The sequence below is a fragment of the Strix uralensis genome, chromosome 26 (assembly GCF_047716275.1).
Source record: "Strix uralensis isolate ZFMK-TIS-50842 chromosome 26, bStrUra1, whole genome shotgun sequence".
Lineage (NCBI taxonomy): Eukaryota > Metazoa > Chordata > Aves > Strigiformes > Strigidae > Strix > Strix uralensis.
This window is the reverse complement of record NC_133997.1, coordinates 2,529,438-2,552,383: the sequence shown is the minus strand read 5'-3', so window position 1 is coordinate 2,552,383 and position 22,946 is coordinate 2,529,438. Positions and strand designations below refer to the sequence as shown.

The window sequence follows — 22,946 nt, the reverse complement described above, 5'->3', positions numbered from 1 at the left end:
ATGTTGCAAACAGCCTGCATGAGTCCTGAACTACTGGTCAATCAAAACAGTGAAAATGAAATCTGTGGCTATAGTCCAGGCCAGGGATCTCCACTGCCTGGAGAAACTGCCAGTCCCAAAAGCTATTTCCAACAGAGCCCATCGTTGCCAGACTCTGGATTAACTGAATTTAATGTTGCAAGTCCCAAGATCTACCCTCCTTCACGTAAGCCTCGAGAGATGTCTGCTCCCGCTGGTAAGATCAAATCTTTATTCATATTTTCTATTTTATGCAATACTATTTTGCTGCTTTTGCAAAGTGATCAAGTACACTGACTTGCAACTCCTCTTGTGCTAACAAACAGTAGCACATATTGAGCTTCTGTGGCAATAATATTGAAGATGTACGGCACATCCTTCTACTCATGTTCTGGTTTTATTTTGTTGTGATCTGCTGCTGAAGTCAGAAATTACTCTGTTTTGTAAAGGATGCTCAGTATTCTATCATTTCTGTCTCTCTCCAGCATTTTGCTGCTCATTTACACTCTGAATTGCAAGTTTGGTTCTGATTCTAACAGCAAGGTACTAGATACGACCTTCTGAGTTATTAACATTACGAAGTCACATGAAAGTGTGTTTGGTGAATCATTGCCTTTGCCAAGTTCTTCAGTTTCAAGGATACATCTGGGCATGTAATCTGATCCATCATACAGCAATTTTATTGGAAAATAGCTTGAAAGATAATCATATATTAGTAACATTGGTTTTTTATAAAGCTTTTCAGAGAGGCCTTTAAAATACTCTACAAAGAGTAAATAATTCATCATCAAAACACCAGTCTAAAAAAGGAATCTTTCCCATTTCTAGAGCCGTCCGAGAAATAAGCTATGTTTTTCGAGGTCCCAATGTTTTAATTATTCAGTGAGAGGTTAAACATTCAGCATTGCCAGAAATCTTGGCACAAAATGGCAATTCACTATATATTCAAAATGTACTATTTGCCACTCAGGATTCAACATCCTCCTGCTGAAGGGGTGTCAGTCCCTCACTGCCTGAAGCAGGGAAGCGAAACAATATCACACAGCTAGAAACCACATCTTGTGTGGCTGGTTTCCATGCCAATATTGCCTACTTTGAGACGTCCCAAGTTTGGGGAGGCGCACCCTTCCCGCATGTTGAGCTCCTACATTTCTCCTCCACAGGGCTCAGCCAGCCAGACTCCAGCAGCTGCCAGAGAGCGCACACAGACTTTGGTCAGGGAGGAATATTGGTACTGACACCTCACGTTTTACTTCACGCTGACTGCTCCTGTAATAGGAACTGCTTGCCCAAGCTGAATACACCTTTTTCATCATAGGCTGCCGTGTTGTTTAATCATAAGTGTGTTTTAATCACAACTGCTGCTTTCATTCCTCATGCCATGAGTTGCGCTAGGAAGAGAAGCTTCTCTCTGCTCCGGCAAGTATTGCTGCTGGATGACTCCTTATTCTCAGTAGCCCACACTCTGACTCCCAGCACTCGGGCTTCTTTGGAACAGTGGCCTTCTATATGGTGCATTTTACGTGCTAGCCAATTGGGAAGACCCTGAGCTAATGCAAAAAAGCTATCGTTTTGTAACGTCTATAGCTGTTACTGAATGCATTCTATACAAAGACGATAATTCTCAAGGCTGGGGGCGGGGAGGGGGGGCACAGTGTTACATAAAAGGTATTTCAAAAGCCATGCGTTTAAACTCCTAATCCAGGCAAGCCTTTCAAGTTTGGGGATTCAAGTACAAGATGCAAGAAGACCTAACACAAACAATTACAGAGCAGCTTGTTTTGACGAAGACAAGCTTGTTTGGACAACTATATATATTCTCAAATAACTATTTCATTTCACTACAGAAAATCATTGCTTCCCTTTGAATCACACCACATTGACTTCCAAACACACCAAGAAACATTGGAGAAAGACATTGGACATAGCATCACTATCTCGTTTCTGAAACAATTCTGTTCCTTATTTTTCCACCAATACCAACATGACAAACCACAGGACAGGAAACTGCAAAGACAGATTTACTGCAACAGATGAAATTTAGAACATGAGTAAGAGGGGCAGTAATCTGAACAGTGTTGACATATTCCCCCAAAACAATCATGTGCTCTAAGGCAGTACGGCGCCCCTGAGCTGAAGAGCACCAAGAAAAACTGTCGAAGGCCAAGTCTCAAGATAGTATGTTTATTTTTTCACCACTGAAAGCTTTAAGTCAGAAACATCCAACTTATTTTCCTCCTTCTTCCCAACCATCCATCCAAATTTCCTTCTGCATTGCTACCCTGTCCCTATTGTCTTCTTTCCAGCTTCAGTGGCACATTTACACTTGGGACAGTCTCTCCTCTTCCTTCACTCAAAACTCAAACCATCCCTGCACACTAAAAATTTGACAACAGCCTTCAAGTGGTAATTTGCAGGTTAACTCGGCTCTCTGCTTATGCCCTCAGACTGAAGATCCCAAAGCCAGCCTTAGGGTTTGCTGCTGTTTTGCTTCTTAAGAAAAGAATTCCCTTTGTGAGGCACCACAATCTGTTATAGCCTGAGAAGCAATGCATTAAATTCATTGTTAAGCAGGAAGTAGGCCAGAGCTAAGGAACAGCTAGGGTGACGTGGCAATTTCCCACAACTGATGATGAACATCAGAATCACAGGCCATCTCTCAGGGTGACCTCATACTCCCACTATTCTATAATAGCTCAGAGAATTATGTTTCTTTAAGCATCATGTTATGATTTTTCCAGACTCTGGACTTAGCTCTGATCCCCCTCAGAAGCGCTACATGGGCGTGAGAGTAAAGATGCCAGTACGGGAATTACTGAGAAAGATTCGGCTTTCCAAAGGCCTGGACCCAGCTCACAGCAAGGTGAGGACTCTTCTTGAGTTTAGAAAGGTTGTTCCCAGAGGTGGAGCATCCTGGTGCACACACATCACACTCCCACTCTGCCAGTGTTTTGGAGAGGTTACATCTACAGCTGCTGCCTCTTCCACCCACCAAATTAATGCTTTTGATGAAGGTGGAGAGTACACCAAGTTTTAAACAGGCTGAGGGCCTGTGCTAGAAACATTTCTAAGACAGTGACAGCAAGGACCCATTTGTGCTCTGGATACTATGCATCATGCAATCAAGCCAAAGATGGCCCAAGAACCAATAACAATATTGCTCTAGCAACCCAGATTTCTGAACAGCCTGCAAAAACAGCCCAAGAAACTGGTAGACTCCCAGATACCTGGTCTGTTTTAAAGATCTTTGTAAGGCTGTCATGAATGACCCACTCATGGAAATTTATTCACCTGCATTCTCTCTGTGCAAAGTGCATAGCGCAGGACACAATTTACTTTGTTCACGTTACAATATTTACCACTGTTTCATCTTCTCTTACGTGCAAGCATCTCAAATTGAGTTGGGTGTTTTTGTCTCCTCAGGAAGCCTCATTAATGAAGACGGTAACCAAAGGATCCTCAGGAAAAACAGGTTAGGAAACTCCTCTCTTGGTAACAGAGCCTCCTTTTCTAGTAGGATCATCGCTGTTAGGCACCCAAAGAGCTGGACCACTTCTCACCCACAGTCAGTGACCCACACTGGTTCCTAGCTCCCTTTAAATTACAGGAGCAGGACAGCTCTGCATCACCACCATGTACGTCTTATCTATCTGTTATCTGGGACAAAATTTCTGACAAGACTATCTTCTGCATGTGTTTTACCACCACTTCCCCCCTCAACTCAGAATAGCTTGTTTCTACCTTTCTTTCCAACAGAGAAGAGAAGAGTTCACCCTTATACAGAGAAACAACTTAGACAGGTATGCATAACACCTTCAACTCCGTGCTGCCAGCCTCCTCAGGCGTATTTCATGTTATATCACCGAGTGAGAACAGGACACTTCATGTCTGATTTCCCTCCCCCATCTTCCGCCCTCCCCGTTTTTGTTGCTGTTTCAGAGCAAGCAGAACGTTGGGCAAACACTAAAAGGCTTAGAGGACCTTGATATCCTGGTGGAGGTACTGCAGGAAGATTTGAACAAAAGCCAGTTGAAGAAGGAGTCTCTGCGTTCTGTGCCAGATGGCTCTTGGCAGGGCTTCTCCACAGATCTGCAAGCTTCTTGGTGGGAAACTGGAGGAAGCAAGCAGGCAGCTGGTGGCCTGCAGGAAAGACGCCACAGCTTAACCAAGTTGCGTTCGTACTGCTGCTTTAAAGATTTCAACTCAGTATTGCGGGGAGAGGTAGAGACTTCTTTTCATCATGCTCAGAAAAACATGCAGGAGTCCAGCGCACCAGGAATATTCTCAAGGACAAGCGAGAAGGAGAGCAGCTGGTGGATACAGGATGCATGTGCAAGTACCCAGAAAGATTTCCCGAGGCATTCTTCACAGAACACATCTCCACACTTTAACCCATCAGGAGGCTGTTCAGAGGGGCTTCTGGAAGCTAACACAAGTTCTCCAGACACTGGGCGACATTTGAAGTCGACCCCAATTTCTTTCACACAGCAGGATCTCTCTGCCATCTCTTTCTTCCAGTTCCAGCTACACAGGGAAGAAAGTTTACTGAGAAATATCCCAGCAGACAAACTGCTGGCACCTGATGAAAATGGCAACAGGTCTCCAATTTTTCTGTTGAAATATATTGATTTCTATCTCCTGGGGCATCACTTGTCCTGAGGCTTTGCTCTAACTTCAGCTGCTAGTTTTGGGCACACCTGTAGCAAAGGCTTCCTTGCTCAATGGGAAACTCAAACTTGCCTCAGTACGCACAGTTTTAAGCAGATGGTAAAAATAGAAAGTTCCTATATTTGCAGTAGTATTGCCAAACTACAGCTGACATCAGGACAAATTCAGTGTTAAAAATATTTAAAACTGAGTTGTATATGTGGGTATTCACAAAAAAATTAAAATCAAGCTAATCAAGTAATTGCTACTGAAAAAAAAAGGATATGCAAAAAGGATCTTTTCCATGCTGCAGACACTCTCAGGATAATTACTTGTATTATTAGCTGGTAATAAAAATGGGTGGGAGGATTACACCAAAACATGCATATGCTGCTAGTCTAGAGCATAGACTTCCAAAGAACTGGGAGTGGCTGTTTTATTAGAAATTAAATGAAAGCAAGGGTTTTACTGATCCCATTTTCCCTAGAATGGCACTTGTATAGAGAAAATAACTGTTTATTAAAAAAATTAAAATATCTTATTAGATTCTATACAGTTCAGCTAGTTTGTGGAAGCTGGTATCAAATCAGATTGACAGAAAGCATGACATAACTTATAAAGTGTCCTAGTCTTGATGGGAAAGAGATTAATTCCTGTTGATATAAACAATCCTGTTCCCAACTTAAGGTATTTACAACCCATGCAGGGAACGCCAAGCACAGCACTGTCCTCTTCCGTGCAGTACCATGTTCCATTCAGAATAATGATTTTCAGTGCAATAATAAAATTACAGACTTCACTTTTCAGCAACAATGTAACTGTAACTGAGTTACAATAAGCCACCCAGCTTCCATATTTCCTGCATGTTTTTTAAGCAATACGGTAAAAAAATTCTCACATGGGAACAAAAATCACAATTAAGACGTTTTTACTACCATGTTTGTGTAAAATTCACAAGCAAAAGTTTCTCTTACCTCTATGAAGAAGTATTTAAACATCAGATTACATGCTCAAAAGAACATATGAAGGCAGCACTACACACCAAATCGGTTAACTCCGAGTTCTAACGAATGGTGAAGGATATTAGTTACTATGTCAGAAACCCACACCAGAAAAACCCCAAAGCAGACCCCCAGAAATCACAGTGTCAGAGTTAGACATCTTCAAGGATATCATGTTACAAGACAAGGGGGAAATAAATAAGTAAAATTATCAATCAATTAATTCTTCCTCCAGGAGGAAAGGAAGACATGCACAAATTTACAAGAAAAAAAAAAGTCTTTTAAAGGCTGAAATTTAGGAGAAACACTGGTACTATATTTTGAGTAGTTCAGCAGGACTGAATACACAGAAGGAATCGAGCTCTCCTCTTCCTTCACGGGCCTGAACTACAGTTTGGAAATACTTCTTTTAAGTGCAAGAGGAGGGTTTCTATTCTTTCAATTTTTAGGTATCTTATACTCTTTTCCCTGTATTGAAGGACACTTTAAAAAAGGAGGAGGGAATAGAGATTGTTAGCAAAAAGGAATCATGGAGTAGTTCTTGGAGAGGAGAGGAATGGCATAATAGCAAGAAGGGAGGACCAAGAAATCCTGGCAAAATCAGCAACTCCGTTATTAACATAGAGACTAAATGCTTAAATATCACAAGATTTCAGTATTTGTGACCCTTAACACTTCATGCTTTAAAATACATTCTCACTGCTACTTTCGAGTATTTTAACTACTGTTTTATCTTCTAATTGTTTAAAACTGTTCTATTCCAGACTGCTGCACAAGGCTGTTGCTCAGGGAAGAAGAGCTCTGACTTACGCACTTGCACAGAGATTTGCATCCCTAAATAAGATCAATGAGAAGGATGCAGAGAAACGGGTAGGATGCTAGCTTGCCAAGAATAGGGTAATTGTCTATCACATACAAACATCTTTCAAACCCCAGCCAAGCACTAAGCATCCTTTTGGACAATGTGTGGCTACTGCCCTCGCAAAGAGGGGAAAACAGGAAGGAAGTGATCTGTATACAGCAAGTATTAGCACAACTGGGAACAGAATCCAGAGTCCCAACTCCCCACCTCATTCTCTAACAACCACTGTTTTTTTTAAAACTACGTTTGGGAGAAGCTCATTGTGAAACACATTCTTCTCTTCTTAGACTGCATTACATCTTGCTGCAGAGAAGAACCAACATCTGATGGTGAGTGACCTGATATCCCTAGGAGCTAATGTCAACGAACAGGACAGTTTTGGGAAAACTCCACTCCATCTGTGTGCAGAGAACGGCTATTTGAGAGTTTTAGAGGTAAGTTGGTCATTTATGTTGTACGAAGACGCATCAGAGCCAAGATAACAAACGCATGTTCTTTTGTTTAAAATATACAAGGGTTTTTCTATACCTGAAAATTAGCTTTGGTCTGATGTGGTTAAAGCAAGATGGAGTTGGGGGAGGAGGGGGTATTTTGGCAGTGTTAAAAATCAGGGCTTATCTCAATCATCTTCATTTCAGGTTTTGAGAAACTGCAAAAACAATGGCGTGTATGTGGAAGTGAATCTGACTGACCATTACGGTAAGAGAAAAAGCCTAACCACATCGATGCTTAGTGTACACTCCAGAAGTTTCAGACTACAGATTTTATCTAGGCCAAAGAATGTTCAATATCATGTTTAAAATTAAAAGTTCTGGGAGAAGAGTCAATCAGTATTAACAGGGCACCCCCTTCCGATTAGCCAGGTGTGGGATGGTTTACTCCAGCGAGGTGTTCAAGCACTGGATTTATTTGACTTTTCTGTGGTTCTGTTCAGGTTTAACACCGCTACACTGTGCTGCTCTTGCCCACACTGTCTTAGTTACAGAATCTCAAAAGACTGACATCAATACTGACATGGGAAGGTTTCTCAGACTACGCAAAGATCAAATTCTTGAGGGAATTAACTGCTTATTACAAATGGGAGGAAAGCCTGAGTTGCAGGTGAGGACCGGCAGCAGGCTGTTTACTGTGGCCTTAGGTTTTCTTATTCTTTTGCAATCACAGGTTTCACTGTCTTTCACAGGTACTAAATTCACATCAAATTACCACTACCTGTTTAAAAATTGAGGAAAACACGGAACTTATGTGTTTGCTTCAGACTCATAAACCTAAGGGACAGAACATTCTTCAAGAGGTAACTATCTGTAGCTACTTTTACACAGGCTCTAGCGTTCGTACCCAAGAAACTAAATGCAGTAATACAAGCTCTACCATCTTGTAATCACAGTAGCTGATGCTCCCAGCCTTGCCCTGTCTTGCATAGGGCAGAAAAACCCCTTTTCAGGGAAAAAGTACTGGACAAGCTCTGATCACACTTGGTCCCATCCCAGCTCTAGGACTGCTATATTTGCTATAACTTAAAGCAGTCCAGTTGTGTGCAGGTGCGAGCAGTATGCTGTCCCCAATCCAAACTCCTCCTAGCAACAATGCCTTCATTTCCAACATTTTACAGCACACCAAGCCAGGTAGAGGCAACTCAGAAGCAACATCAGGGGAATTCTTCCTCTGCTGATAAAGGAATGCTACAGGCCCAAGTACTGCCACTATATTCAGTTACCTTCAGCAGCTTCTTAAAAGAGCTCATTTTCTCTGTTCCTTTGCACACACATTCAACAACAAACTACCCAAAAACTGCATTACTCAGCCAAAAGGTAACCAGATTATCCAGCAGGTATCAGCATCTCTGGCTAAATTTGTGGTGACAAGCCACAAACATCAGAAAGCAGAAGCTTGAGTGATTAACAGTGAACTAAGTTTAAGGTGAAATTCTGCCCTATTGAAATAAGGCAGTATCTGCCATAGATTCCAGTATTCTTGTCCAAGATTAAGTAAATATTCAGTTCTTAAAAGTTACAGTCCTTTTACCTTTTTTAGGATCTTTTTTGACTCAGTCAGATCAGAGCTCCCACCAGTGTGCATGTACAGAAAGCAATAGTATAATAAGGATTCGATTAGAAATACAGACTTAAAGCTACATTTCGAGTCATTTAGGAACCATCTTAACGGTTATGTTCTGTAGGAGATAATACACAGTAAAAGAAAATTATTTCAACCCATCTTATTACAGACTGAACTATTAAACATGCTACCCTCTCCAATCTTATGGTAAGGGGAAGAATCTAGGCTTCGCATGTCAAAACCAGTACAAGTCCTTGCCACAAAGCCTGCATCACTGTTAATGCTGGAAATTCACTGTTTGGTTTCTTCATCTCCATAGAGTTACAGTTTGCTAGATGCTCCGAGAAGAATGCCCAGTCCCTCATCACCAGATAACTTCTCTGAACTTTTTCCCGTGTCATCTTCGGACCTGTTTGACATAATTCTTAAAGGTATTTTGTGGTAGGAAACTGATTTTGCCTAGGTGGGGTCTTTGTAACTCAACAGCTCTAACGTAGCAGCTAGCCCCAGTGCCTTCCCTGCATTATTAGATAACAATTAATCATCAGTTCACGTGGAACTGATGGAAGAGATGCCCAGCAACTTATAATAGACTTGGGAGTTCTGCACAGAATCTCTTTTGCTTGCAAAACTCCTTACTCATCCAAAACCAAGTAGAGAATAGGGCAATATATGGCATTAGAAGGAACACTGAGCATGTAGACTGAGCTGAATATTTGTTGGTTTATTGCCTTCCAGGGAAATGCTGATAAGGCTTATTATCTGCATCTGATGGTCCACATGCTGCAACTGTTGCTGAAGAATAGACAGAGAACAGACAGTAAAAGTCTTCAAATGTATTACAGCTTGAACTGCCTGTTGAAAATATCTCCTCAGTACACAGAATTAAAGAGTAAACTAATAAATGGGAAAACTCTCAAACCAGGGTTCCACAGTATTAGGCGTTCAGTGTTAGACACTCCAGTCAACGAATAGGTCTCAGTTTTCTCAAAGCTGAGCACTTGTACTTCTCTTTTGAAGTCCATGTGAGTTGCAGGTGTTCTACATTCTGAAGCTTTGACAATTTTTTAAAGCAGGTGCCTAGCTTAAGAAAAAAAACCCTTCAATTTTAGCCATTCAGAGTCTAGTCTTGTGGGTACCAGTGCAAGATTAGTCCCTACAGTCCAAACTAAACGTTCAGATGTGCTGAAAATCTCAGGCCATATGTACTTTTAAACACGAGCTACGGGAACTCAGAATCTGATGGGCTATATTTAACACTTTCTGCAGTCTAGCACTGAATTTGTCCAAGGCTGGAGTTGTTACGCTTTAAGGCAGTCTTACTAGAAAAAAAAAAATCCCTCCAAAATAAAGACATACCCACACACTGTTACTGAGCATGTTTTTTCAACAAAAATTGAGCTCTTTATTTATGCAATCAGAATTTGCCACAATAATGGATTGTAGGTGAAGTCTGGGACAGAATGTATTTTGAATCAGTTCCTTTCACTCTGGGTGATCTAACAGAAGAATATACCTTTATAAAATTTAAGTATATAACAACACATTAGAAGGATAATTTTTATACTAAGCAATTTTGCAAATTAGAAGAATAACAAGGAGCTTAAATTTTTCTGTGCTGCCAAATATCTAAGTAATCAGTAGAATTCCTGTAAATTAGATAATTATTGTCAAAAAAAACCTAAACAAACTTCTCTTCCCAGACTTAGTATCATTTTATTTTAACTTCTGATTGTGAATTAGCTGGTTTCTATGAAACTTCCCTGTTTGCTACATATGGAGCAATCTACATTTATAGAACCTACAGAATGACTGATCCAGCAATCACCTCACATATGGATCTCCCGTTGAAGTAAATGGGAGATTTTTCACGTGTAACCATTGCAGGATCCAGTATTAAGTACTCAGCATGTTTGGGGAATATTTTTTTAATGAACCCTTTGCATTTTCTTCTTGTAAAAAAAGGTTATTTTCCTCTTATTGGATATCCTTAAGTGTTAAGCTCCAAGAGCTACGTTGCACAACATGAATTAGGTTTTACTGAAAAATTACAGTGTTTAAGTTAATTCCACTGGGATCTGGGTCATACCCTATGTTTCTTATGCCCTGAACAGCTGGATAGTACTCTTCTGGACTTTCTCTAGTCTGAATGAGACATGATACTTCAAAAATTTTAAGTATTTTATAAAAAAAAATAAAAATTACTTTTCTTATTCACATGATGAGTTCGATAACACTATGGAATATTCATCCACCTCATTCTATAGGTGTCCCTTGTGTTTTAATCATGTGAAGTCTTTTCTTTTTCCATTTTTATCCTAGGTTTTACTTGGAAATACAAATAGTTTCCTCTCTGATGATTTTTCTCTACCCCCCCCCCCCATTACCACTCATTCTTCCTTCATGTTTTCATTCTAACTCACCTCTGTGCTCACAGAACTTTTTATTCATTTGAAGAGAATTAATGAGGATCTAGGTTACTCAGCTTCCATTCACGTGATTTAAGGATCAGATCCAACACCCACTGAAATTAAAGACTCCTTATTTTCACTGAAAACTGACCAAGAAATCCTGCATCACATACAAAACCAAGAACGAAGCGGTGTGGTGAGCAAATAGAGAAGTGCATCGATAAGCACTCTCAGTGAAGAAACATGAATTTGCTTGCAGGATATCTTTTAAAAAAGTGGAGAAAACTATTGTATAAGAATACAATATTAATCAAGTTTTCAGTCACACGGAAACCATTCAGGTGAACTGACAGGAACCTTAAGCTATTAGTATATATAATTTACTCAATACACTCAAAGCTGAACTAGCTTGTAACATATATTCTACAACAGTTATACATTAATTGCATTGACATTAGTAGGTACGTTTTACATTGTTTCATTGTTCCTTCCTGTCAATAAATATATTATTTCATGCAGTATGTAACTCACTGATTTTTGTTTACTCCTATAGCCATACTATACTCACAACAGAAGTGACTATCATGAAAAGAGCAAATTAAGCAGACTTCAAAGCTGACAAGTACTTAAGGGTTTAACGCACTCCCTTTAGCTAGGAGCTAGACAACTAGTCTTTCAATGAACTATAAAAATAATTCTCAGCTTTTTTTAAACGCTAAAATTTTTGCCTACAACTAACTTATCTGAAAGTCAAAAAGATAATCCATGGACCTAAGGAGATTAAGTGATATGAGTGTTTGCTGGAAGAGGTGTAGCTTCTCAGCCGTTCACTGTGGCTAACCGCAACAAACTATTCTATACCAAAAGATAATAAAAGAGGGCTTTGAATAAGAACTACTATCCATAAAACTAACTTGCATTTCTACAGCAAGATTTTTTCTATTTTTTTTTTCCTTTTTGTGACCAAAGAGACATATTAGCATTTAGATAGAGGCTTTGCATATTCCCTGCTCCTAGTGTGATTGCTACTGCAAGTGATACAACAGCTTTTTACAGACAATTGTTCTCAACAGCTGGGCTGAATAAAAAAATTTTTTAAAAAAATCAAGCAAGTTCTGGGGAGAGGTTTTCTAGCCCAGTAGAAGCTAACAATTTGGGCAGGGCAGCACTGAAATTAACTCTGACCTGTGTGTACAGTGCTAGATAGGCCCAGTGATCTTGATGTTTCAGATTAAAGGCTTTTACTTTGCTTCTCGACATGAAAGGAAAACCTCCCCTGGCAAGGCAGCTCCTTAACCTAGGTCCGTTACTAGTTCAGGGCTGCCTCAAAGAAAAGGATAGCATTTACTGAACTGTTAGCTTTACTTCTTTCAGCCCCACACACACACTCTACAAGCCTGCCCACAGATCTCTTCAGACAGTCCCAGCTCAAACCTGTTCAGTTAGCAGTGGGAACAGGATCTTAGCAGAAGATTTTACAACACTCAGAATTAATTCAATAATTCCCCCACGAAGGTCTTTAAACTGACTCTGTACACATGAACACCAGCCTGTTTGGGAAATACTCCTGCGTTCCCATGAAATCTTCTTGCACATCAATTACAGAAATTGGCCTCCATGTTCAGTCCTGGTGCCAACAAGATATCAGGTCACTGAAGTCCAAGGAGCAACCTCTTGACCTCAAGACATGTTCTGTGCTATATTCACAGAGGCTACTACCATGCCTGGAGCAGAGGGAGAGGAGTTACCATTCTGCACTTGCAGCAGGGCATTGCAGAAGCATCCCCAGGGCAAAACCTGTCCAGCACAGAGCAGAGGTCAGATCTATTCTAAGCTGCACTGACATTATCAACCTGGCTCAAAACTCCCCAGCCCTGGGCCCTTTTCAAAAGTAGCAGCAGGTTCGAGGTGCACAGCTGGACTGTGGCACGTCTGGGACCGAGCACTGTGCTTCTGACACCAAAGTACCAGTTGCCAGGCTAGTATTTGTGGTATGACTCCTACAGCTAATTCATTCTAAACCAGATCACGTGTGCCCTCACAAGCTGTAGTCATGTCTTTGAACTGTGGCACAGACCATACTGAGAGAAGCTGCTTTCCTTCCTCACCTCCCTTCTCATCCCATATTACAAAACGAGTGCCGTTCACTGGCTTACATGGTTACTTATGTGCCCTGCTCCTTTGAAGATGTACAAGCATTGCCATGCATAATTAAGAGCAGTGTAAAATCTTTGCCACTGAATTAGCAGCAATTCAGCAACGATAAAAATAAATAAATAGATCAGATCCAGCGCTTGCAGCAGTTCTCAGGGATGCTCCTGCTCAGGAAAGAGGAAACTCATGAGATACCTGTTGTGGATTTGTAAGGGCTTGAAGAAGGCCCTGGCAAGGATGGAAGCTTTACTTTCCTGGCAGGGCTCTCTGATCGACACTGCACATATTTATGATCAGTGATAATCACGAGGCCGCAGATATACATAAAGTGAATGACACGGCAACTCCGGTCTTCAATGAATGTACAGAATTCTACAGTATTCATGGCAGTTTTCTAGGCTTTCCTCGCTAAGTCTTTCCAGAGTTGCGTGAAAAGGGATATTTGAGCCAGAGCACTAAAAGTGGAAGCCCAGAAGACAAGTTACAAGTTACAGCAAGGGGATGGATGAACAAATACATCTGTTAAAATAGCCCGAGGCAAGGGAACAGAAACTCTATCCTAGCCATTACCTCACTAGGACTTTAGCTAAATATTAGATCTTTCTCCCACAAAACCAACATCTCAAGGTTCCAGAGGGAAACAGGACACTGTCACAGATGCTTGGATGCTGCTACTACAGTCACAAATGCAGCAAGTACTGAGAACAAAAGCCTTCAATGTTAAATCATTGCGCTCTACTGAACAGCTTTTCTGGTACACACAGATGTATTTCCACTAGCTTCCAGAAGTTATCAGTAACACAGCTACTTCGTATAGTCCACTGTGAATAACAAGGTACAAACATTGCCACCTAGCAGCTCACCTGTATCTATGGAACATACACAAAATAAATTGCAGAGGTGACATGGTGTTGCAAAAGATGAAAAAATTAGGGAAGATATTTTATGGATTAACAAGAAACTGCATGGCAGACACATGGAAGCTCTTCTAGGTGTTACATAAATTGAAAAAGTAGCAACAACACAAGAATGAGAGCAGAGAGATTCCGGCCCAGAGTTTCAGAAGCATAAAATTTTGCAGGCAACAAGAGAGCCTGTTACAGACCAGTAACTCTGGAAGGTGTCTTAAGCAAACAGCTTAGCAAATAGCTCCTCTGGGAGCTACTTTCAGTAGCTAGTGATGGCAGAAATGCTCCAAGCATTCTTCTTTCCTGCTACTTATGCCAAATGGAACAGGACCCAAATTCTTTTTGGCAAAAGGGTAACCCAATCTGGAGGGATCCAACTGCTTTCTGACCCTGTCACACCAGCCTGGTACCACACCAAGACTGACCACAGCAGAAAAATCCACCTCCTGTTTTGTTTTTATCCTCCAAAATGTGTTCTTGAAATCGTGCTTTGCTGCATATCCACAATTACTGCATCAAACACTCCCTAAGGCTGCTGGATTTTGTTTAAACAAGCTATCATCTCCCAGATCCCAAAAACTTAGCTGCGAAGCATATGAACTGTTGCGTGCTAAAACAGATAATGTTAAACAGAAAACAATGCCATGATTGTAAATAAAACACATGCAAGAAAATAAACTACATTAAAAAATTAATTTTAACACACAAACCAAAAGAATTCAAACTTTTAGATGAGGAACCAAGAAAAGAGTCAGGAAGAGGCTGGACACCTAAGAAAACCCTCCACAGCCCTCTTAAGAATATGGATCAACAGCTGCCATTGAAGAAGAAACATTGACATTTCCTCTACACCACCCTGCATCCCGTTTCCCATAACTCCACATCTCCCCACGTGATGACAACCAGGCTGAATTGCAAGCAGGGCTGGAGGAGCCAAGTTTCTGAGCCAAGCAAGAGGGAGAGGCTGAGCTCTTGGCTGATTTAGATTCCTTTAGAACAGTCTCACCCATCAAGTTTTATTTTTCCTGCTTTCTTTGTGGCTAGAGAAACTTGGAAACATAACGATTCAATTTAAAACAAGACATGTTTCTGCAGCTGTGCTCAACAGGACAGATGAAATAAATTTAGAGAAGGGAGTCCCACTAACTGAAAAACTGAGTATCTCAAGCACTTTCACAAGGGATCATGGTGGGGACAAGCAAAAAAAAAAAAAAGAAAAAAGGACAGGACACTGGCTCCCACTCAACCTGGACAGCAGAGTTCTCTCTCAGTACTCTCAAGCTGTAGCAATCACTATGACCCAGACTGCCCCAGCCACATACAGACCTAAGCCCTGAGCTGCAGTTCAATGTTGCTGCAGACTTCATTGGTCTGTTTACCCAGAAGTTTCACTTGTCCTGAGGATAAGAATGCTATGCAGCTTAGCATCCGGAGCATGCAGGATCAGCCCTAAAGAAGTCCCTTCTGTCTTGAGGAAGTCTAAGTGGGCTGGAGTTTCAGGCATCCCTACTTGCCCTAGTTAGATCCACGAGGAGCTGGTCACATGGCAGCTGTGTCCCAAAGTACCACACCATCATCTTCCTGCCTTTTTCCCCATCCCTCATTCCATGTGGTTTCAAGGAGAAGCAAGGAGTTTAAACTGAGGTTATCAGGAAATGTTTTTTTCTGAAGAAAGATGGTGAGGGGAAGGAGGTTCTGGTCGAGCTTCCTGCAATGCCCAGGAAACAATACTTATTCTTTCTTCCCTGGGTTTCCAGGACACAATTCTTTATTTATAATTGGCTTTGAAGCCTCTTCACCTTTACTTCAGTGACAGAGTTTTGGGGTGCCCTTGGTTTAGCAGCAAGAGTTTAGGCTCCAGTGGATAAATCATCACTTCTCAGGTAGAAAAACCAAGGTGATGTTAACCAGTTGATATCAGGAAGGCCCCAGGCACTGTTCTGCTCCATGCTTGGCCATACTTCACTGCTACACCCAAGAAAAGCCTGTCTGGGTAGGTCCCAGCTCTTAATTATCTCTATCTGTTATTGCTATCTATCATCACCAGCTAAATAAGTTTACAGAAGTCTCATTTTTTCAAACATAACAAGATCTCCAAACACAAATACTGAAGCGTGTGTGGTGTGATAAATCCGCGCAGAAATCATAACACCATTACCTCAGTAACCAGGGGGTTATTGTGTAACCCAGAATAAATACTCACTTCAGACCTAGAAGAAAGCATGCAGCATGAATTAATATTTAAAACCTGCCACTAGATTTTTGTATTAAGACTGGCTTGGTTTTGCTTTGTATTAAATAAAATCCTCTGGATCCCTTCACTACTGATGAGTAACCAGTTTTTGAATCCTTCACAATTACATCTAGAAAGGTATTCACAGCTAATTGGTTGCTAGCGGCACAGAAACACACAATAACCTGCCTTCAAAGCTCTACACAAAGGCCAAAAAAAAAAAAAGACTTCCATCCTCACAAACCCTGAAACTTAATAAAGCATTTTAGAGTCCACAAAGCACAGCCCCCTTTCTGCTCCTTCCATAAAGTTTCTTTAGAGAGTAGGACTAAAAGGTATGTTTACACCCCTACTCAGGCTGTGACGAAATCACACTTCAATTAAGCAATAAATATCTGCCTGCTAGAAAGACTCTAGGAAATACCAGTGAACAGAAATTAATCTACTAGGATTCTAAGTAGTTGGACATTTGCTGATTTCATTTCCTAATGTTTCCAGGTGTACATGTTTTGACTTCTAGTTAACATGACCTTTCCATTTCACTGGAATTATTACTCACGCACAAAGGCAATCTCTTTTCCGATATTAAAAAAGATAAGCTTCTGCAGAACCCAGCAGTTCTTCAATTTCACAGCCAAACAGTGTTTGCTAAGGTGAAGCACGTACACTATTAAAGTCCATCTTGGTGACATTTATGTATGTAATAGAGGTCATTTTAATACTGGATTTTTATTTTATATGTTCGCAGCGGGCTATTTCTAACAAAATACTAGCCCATTGTAAAACAAAAACCTCGGCTACATTCTCTTACAGATTAAATAAAACTTTGGGGTTTAATTCCCTAAGGAAGTCATGCGCCACTATATTCCCCACGTTACCTTCTCTCCCGAAATAAGAGCTCAGCTGCAGAGATGTTAATTCATATCCTCAGAGGTTTTAATCCAGCTAGCTAGAACACATTGCTACTGCAAAAATACAACTACAAACTCAAAGCAAAAAAAAACCTAGCAACTTCCAGTCTCTGCATTGTCCCAGGGACTTGAAAATAAAAATCTGAGGTCTCTGGCCTATATCCTCATTTGTTTAAATTTAAATTATGATTCAGCTGGCTTTTCAGGATTTTCCCAGAATAACTAGTCTTCAGTTTTTTTGTTTTCCAACACAGCGAGTCCCAAGTGCCAGAAGCCTTATGATCATTTGATTCCCCAAAAAGAACAAACTAGAAGAGCAGTAAACAGTGAAGAATAAAGAGAAATAAATCAGAGAAGGCATGGAAAAAGGAAGGAAAATAAGATGACAACCTTCCACGTGTTGGATCACTTTCACCACTCCGATCTAATGAGTGGCCTTTGTTCTTCTGAAGATGACAAATAACCCTACAAAGTTCCAGGTTGTGCTGTCTATGCTTGTATTTTATGTGGAGAAAGATTCCTTTCTCTTTCGCAGGGATTAAGTATATTGCAGACAAAAAAAAACCAACAAAAAATCAAAACACACCCAACAACACCACCACACAAAAGAAAGAAAACCCAAAACAGAGGAAAATAAATACATGTTGTATGTTGCAACTCCTAGTTCTTCAAACAGGAAGTAGGTCTGCAGGAACTAGTTGTAAATCTGATTTTTTTTTTCCCCTCAGACTGGGGGCATGAAATTAACTTCACCCTTACCTCCCAGTTCAGCCAACTGTGAAACTGAAAGGGAGCACACTGAATACTCCAGATTTGTCATGATGTCCTCACCCTGGAGCAAGGTGGAAGGGTTCAAGGTGAGTTGCAGTTTTTAGAGTAACAAGTCCTCTGAGAATCACCTGTGGCTATCGTCACCAAAAAACATCAAAATTACCTTGGCTTTGTGCCAGCTGTCACAGCCCAGCCTTTCACTGGAAGTCTTTAAAACTATTTCAGCATTTGCATAAGCTTCTCTTCAGAAAACCCATATAATTGTAAATCAAGCATTATCTAAAGGTAACTGGCCTCCTTTAGTGGAGTCAAAGGCTACTGTAAACATTATCCGGAGAATAAAGTTTATGTGGAAAAAACAACAACATGGTATAACTAAGGAGTAGGTTGGTCAAATATTTGCAGAAGAACGTACACCACCTGTGGCTGTGTTAAGACAGCCTTCCCTTTGTTTAGAAAGCGTTATTCAATTTTACAGAGAAATAAGACCAACGTTTTGTTTGACTGCCTTACTGACTATGGGTCTTACAAACATTGGCACCTACTTTTTCAGATACCAGGTAATTAAGTAACAAATAACACTCAAACCCCCATGCCCAGGAAGAAAAATAGCTCACGAAAACATGCAGTTTGTAGACTGAAAACACCAGTGATTAAGTTCAGTGAGGAGAAAAAGAATAGCACTGCTAACCAAAATAATTACATGAGTTTAAAACTTGTATGTGCATCAGGGATGCTTCTACAAGTTGCATACCAGAGAAGAACAGCAAGAGACTGCTCTGCTCTCTTCAGGAGCTATTTGAGATGTGAAAACTCCAATTTCTGAGTTCGATCATATGGTGCTTTTAGAGGCTAATAGCCTGCTCATTTTTCCATCTTCTTTAAAAATTAAATAGAAAAAAACCTGTAGTTCATTGTTCTTGGCCTCCCCCTCTTTTTTCTGTCCTTTTGCTGGATTGAAAAGTTAAGATAGGGAATGACTAAAGGGTGACCATGTCAGCCAGGCCTTTGAAAATGACTCAGGCACTAATTCTTGGTCTTGATTACAATCACGAAACATTTTATGGGGATATTAAACTCCAATCCCTGCCAGGAAAATGACAGCTTGATACACACAGCAACTTCATGTATCAGTTCTCTAGAAAAAGGAAATTGTCTATCTGCTCATAACAGCGAGCAATCACTAACCCAAGACTCAACAGGGAAAATGTTATCACAAGCTATTTCCTCATTCTAGACCCATCAACCACTGGACAGTGGTTTGCGTAGCAAATAGTTGGATATATGACTATAAAATACTTCATATATGAAGGAAAACTACTAACTTCCTCTCGTATCCTTTGCCTGTGAAACCTAATGCCTCAGGGAATCTTTGGGGTCATTTCCCCAATGCTATACATGTTGCATTCCCAAAGGCTGAACTCCATCAGATCTAGGACTGGGAGGCTTGCCCAACCTAATCTTCCCTGGGAAAAAAAAAAAAAAAAAATATTCCAGCACCAGATCTTCTAGACTTACAGTGGAATCCAGAGCCTCGTAGCAGCTGGTTGAAATATAGATGCATTGCGGGAGGGAAAGAGCTGAACACAACCGTTGAACTACTCACCGCTTTCTCTGGACTATGACATCAGCAGCTGCACAGCTCCAGCTGAACAGAGCAACTAGCCCAGGCAGTCATTCATCTAGGATCTCCCTTTTGTTCTCCTCCCTCTGCTCACAGATACTGACTGGCAGCAAGGCACTAGTTTATGAGGCAAGAGATGTGGATTGAAACCTCTCTGGGAAAGAAAGGAATTGAAAATACATTTCTGTGCAAGCATTCCAGCTCCATGGATGTTGGCTGGCAGACGGCTTGGGCTTTATCTATGATTTAAAAAAAAAAAAAGAAAGAGAGAGACTACAAAGAAGAAGAAGAAATGGCTACCCTTAATTTGGCAATTACCAGAATTTACAAGGTGTGCTCTGAGACTAGGCTCCAAAGCAAAGCCCTGCAGGGGACAGGAGAATAGGCAGAATCACAGCTAGTTCCTGCATTCCAATCTGTTTTAGGCAGGACCTATGCACAGGATTTCTCCTGTGGGGGCAATTCCAGGCATGCTCAGAGACAGAGATTTCTATGCTTGGGGAATGCAAACTCAAACAAGGAGGTGAGTTTAGGTACTTGCAGCATTAGGCAGCCACAGAGTGGGAATGGTTCGGATTGTGATTTAGAGTGCAGGCAATTCAGATCTAAGTAAATCCTACTTTAAGAATCAAACTGCCTTAGTGGATATTGTGTTGCACATTCCCCTATAAATCACAACCTTTGGCTGGGGACTCCAGACATTACTGCGTATAAAAAAAGAAATTGGTATCCCAACTAACACTCCACTGTGAGACCAGAGATTTGCCAAAGGGGCACCAACAACTTCCGGCAGTCTGCATAGCGCCAATTAAGATGCAGTCCTAACTTCTACAAAAAGACAGATATGTCCTGTCTCTGAATGTCCCTCTTGCTTCCCATTTTTTTCCAGGCTGACTAGCCAGTGGAACAACGACTGCCATTCAAAATATACCTGGAAGCCACCCATTTTGTGTGTCCCTAGAAAGTCCCTCCAACCGCAGCTCTTCGTACTAGTAGTTGCGTGAAAGATCTTAAAGAAATGCATGTGCCTTTCCCATTGCTATCCTCTGTTTGTACCATCTGTGGCAATGGGAAGTGTCCTCCAGAAACGCTCTTGGATCTTTGATTATATATTTCAGAAGAAAACAGAAGTCTCCGATAGATATACGACACCTCCTTCATGACACAAGCAGGTGGGGGCTGGGATAGCTGCCTGTTATTACAAGGGCAAAGGTTTCAGACACGCCTCAAACGCCCATCAAAGCAAGATGTGACATTAAGTCTCTACCTACAGCTCACTACACTTGGAAAATCTGTTTCTTCTTGCCCACACCGAGCAGAGAGCAAGGCCTTTTCCGCCAAACAGAAGAAGGAACCGCGACGGCTCCATCCCTTGCGCCTTTAAACCCCCCCTCGAAGACTGGGAAAAGCAGAAAGCGTTCAAAAACAGGTCCCTGAACTGCATTGTAGGATCTGCCACGGATCTTGAAAAACAGAGGGGACAAAACAGCCATGAATAATTATATTTTCTATAGTAAACACCGAGCAGCACTAATTGCCCAGCAGCTTTTTGGTTTACGCTCATCACAAACTACGCAGCTTCTCCCAGAAATAAAGCCCAGGATATCCCATACTATGATCCCTTATGGTAAATGAGGTTTCACAGAGTTTGAAAAATCACGGCTACTGTAGGGACCCTGATAACTTCAGATTACAAACCCCAGCAGCACCTTGTCTATAGTTATAAATAACCTGTGCTGCAGCAGTCATTTAATATGTAAATTCTTTATATTGCACAGAGTACAGCTTGTGTTATATGACCTGTGGGGGACTACAATAAGCTCAAATAACTGCCATGAATATTTTACACCAACGTATTAGCATGTTTTAAGTGTCACCGACCATTAAATATTCAGTGGCCGAAAGGAAAGCTCTCCTTATGCGTGTCTGTTACTTACCCACATTTGGCAATTCAAGCTGCTCTGTGCAATAGATAAATGGCCCTCTTTCTACTCATTTTCTGTATTTTTTCAAGCTTGCCTTCTGACAACGGAGAACTACAACTTCAAAACTATGAGGACTGTCGAAGTGGAATTTACTGCAAAAGAAGAGAACAGAATCCGCCGATTTGTCCAGCAGGTATTTGCAGATAATTTACAGATTATTAGCCTCTTTAGAATGCTTCTCAATCACTCACTGCTCAATAAAAATGCAGTCAGACTTGAATTTTGCTGAATGCTACAGGAGCTCTTAGATTATCAATTGGGCTTGCTGAAATTCATATCGTAAAAGGTAAGTCTGCTTAAACAACAAGTATAGAGCAGTAAATTTTATTGTAATAAGATTCGCATATCAGAAAACTTCCTTTCTGTACCGCATAGTAAAGACAATATTGAAATGGGGCAACATTTTTGTTGAAGTAGGATTCATTTAACTGATTTAGGTGTTATGACAAACTACAATATTTAAACTGGAAAGACACTAACTCATCCATCTACCTAACACAGCTGCATTATATAGGAAAAATTGACAAGAATTTTCTTTGTCATTCAAAGGCTTCTTTTGCCCTGAAGGAAGCACCACACCAGTCCCGTGTCCCCCAGGAACTTTTCGTTCAGAAGGAGCCGCACTGACATCGCGCAGCTGCTTGACATGCCCAGTGGATTTCTTTAACCCCATGTCTGGCCAAAAGGCATGTCTTCCATGTGGCTCAGAGGCAGCGCAGCCTGCAGAAGGGCAAGAGACCTGCGTCTGTCTTGGGAAAGGTCAGGTGTTTCAGGTACGGGAGCAGTCCCGCAAAAGCTGTTCAGTCTTAACACACATCTGTATTACTTCACATTTTGTTCTTCATTCTCTTTGCCTCACTTGCTCTGCCCTATGCAGTCTCTTTAGCACTGACAGCCTTCAGTCCTACACCTCATTTCCAATTACACAGACCCACAGGGAGGGGGACAGGGACACCAGATCTACACATGTTCCAAGTTTCTTCAGGGCTACATCAATCCTCTCCCTTCACTGGAAGGTAAAGGGTGTGTGTATGGACCTCAAAATTTCATCTGACCTTGGTCAGATAAAGTGCAACGCTTAGTGAAGCGAGGTACACAACAGTATATGCATGAGACTGCAGCTTCCTAAACAAATACCTCTTTTTTTATTCCAGCCCCGTGACGCTCACTGCACATGCCCTCCAGGTTACTGGAGGTCCTTAGGTGATGGAAGACGCTGTGTCAGACAAGCATATGATATTTGTCGAGATTCAGCCTCCCGAAATCAGGAAGGACAGTGTTTAACCAAAAAAGGATGGGTTCATTATTGCTCAGAGAAGGTATTTCAATTTTTGCCTTAGTTAAATCCAAAGACCATGCAAAA

General features: G+C 41.1%; 1 protein-coding gene across 1 annotated transcript; it reads left to right on the top strand.

Moving 5' to 3' along the window:
* Window positions 1-22,745, top strand: LOC141935078 (uncharacterized). The gene is made up of 19 exons (XM_074851034.1): window positions 1-235; window positions 2,760-2,881; window positions 3,442-3,490; window positions 3,775-3,818; window positions 3,958-4,616; window positions 6,431-6,536; window positions 6,816-6,962; window positions 7,167-7,227; window positions 7,463-7,629; window positions 7,712-7,822; window positions 8,906-9,017; window positions 17,458-17,522; window positions 17,932-18,060; window positions 20,024-20,121; window positions 20,488-20,598; window positions 21,613-21,716; window positions 21,822-21,869; window positions 22,513-22,599; window positions 22,738-22,745. The coding sequence occupies exons 1-19, from the start codon at window positions 1-3 to the stop codon at window positions 22,743-22,745; spliced, it is 2,463 nt and encodes an 820-aa protein (XP_074707135.1).
* Window positions 22,746-22,946: the final 201 nt, after the last annotated feature.

What these genes read in the sequence shown, in the direction of transcription:
- LOC141935078 (XM_074851034.1), top strand. Translation starts at nt 1, where the DNA reads ATGTTGCAAACAGCCTGCATGAGTCCTGAACTACTGGTCAATCAAAAC. An exon ending in CTCTTCGTACTAGTAGTTGC is followed by an intron (nt 20,599 to 21,612) that starts GTGAAAGATCTT and finishes TATTTTTTCAAG; the next exon opens with CTTGCCTTCTGACAACGGAG. An exon ending in TCCGCCGATTTGTCCAGCAG is followed by an intron (nt 21,717 to 21,821) that starts GTATTTGCAGAT and finishes TGAATGCTACAG; the next exon opens with GAGCTCTTAGATTATCAATT.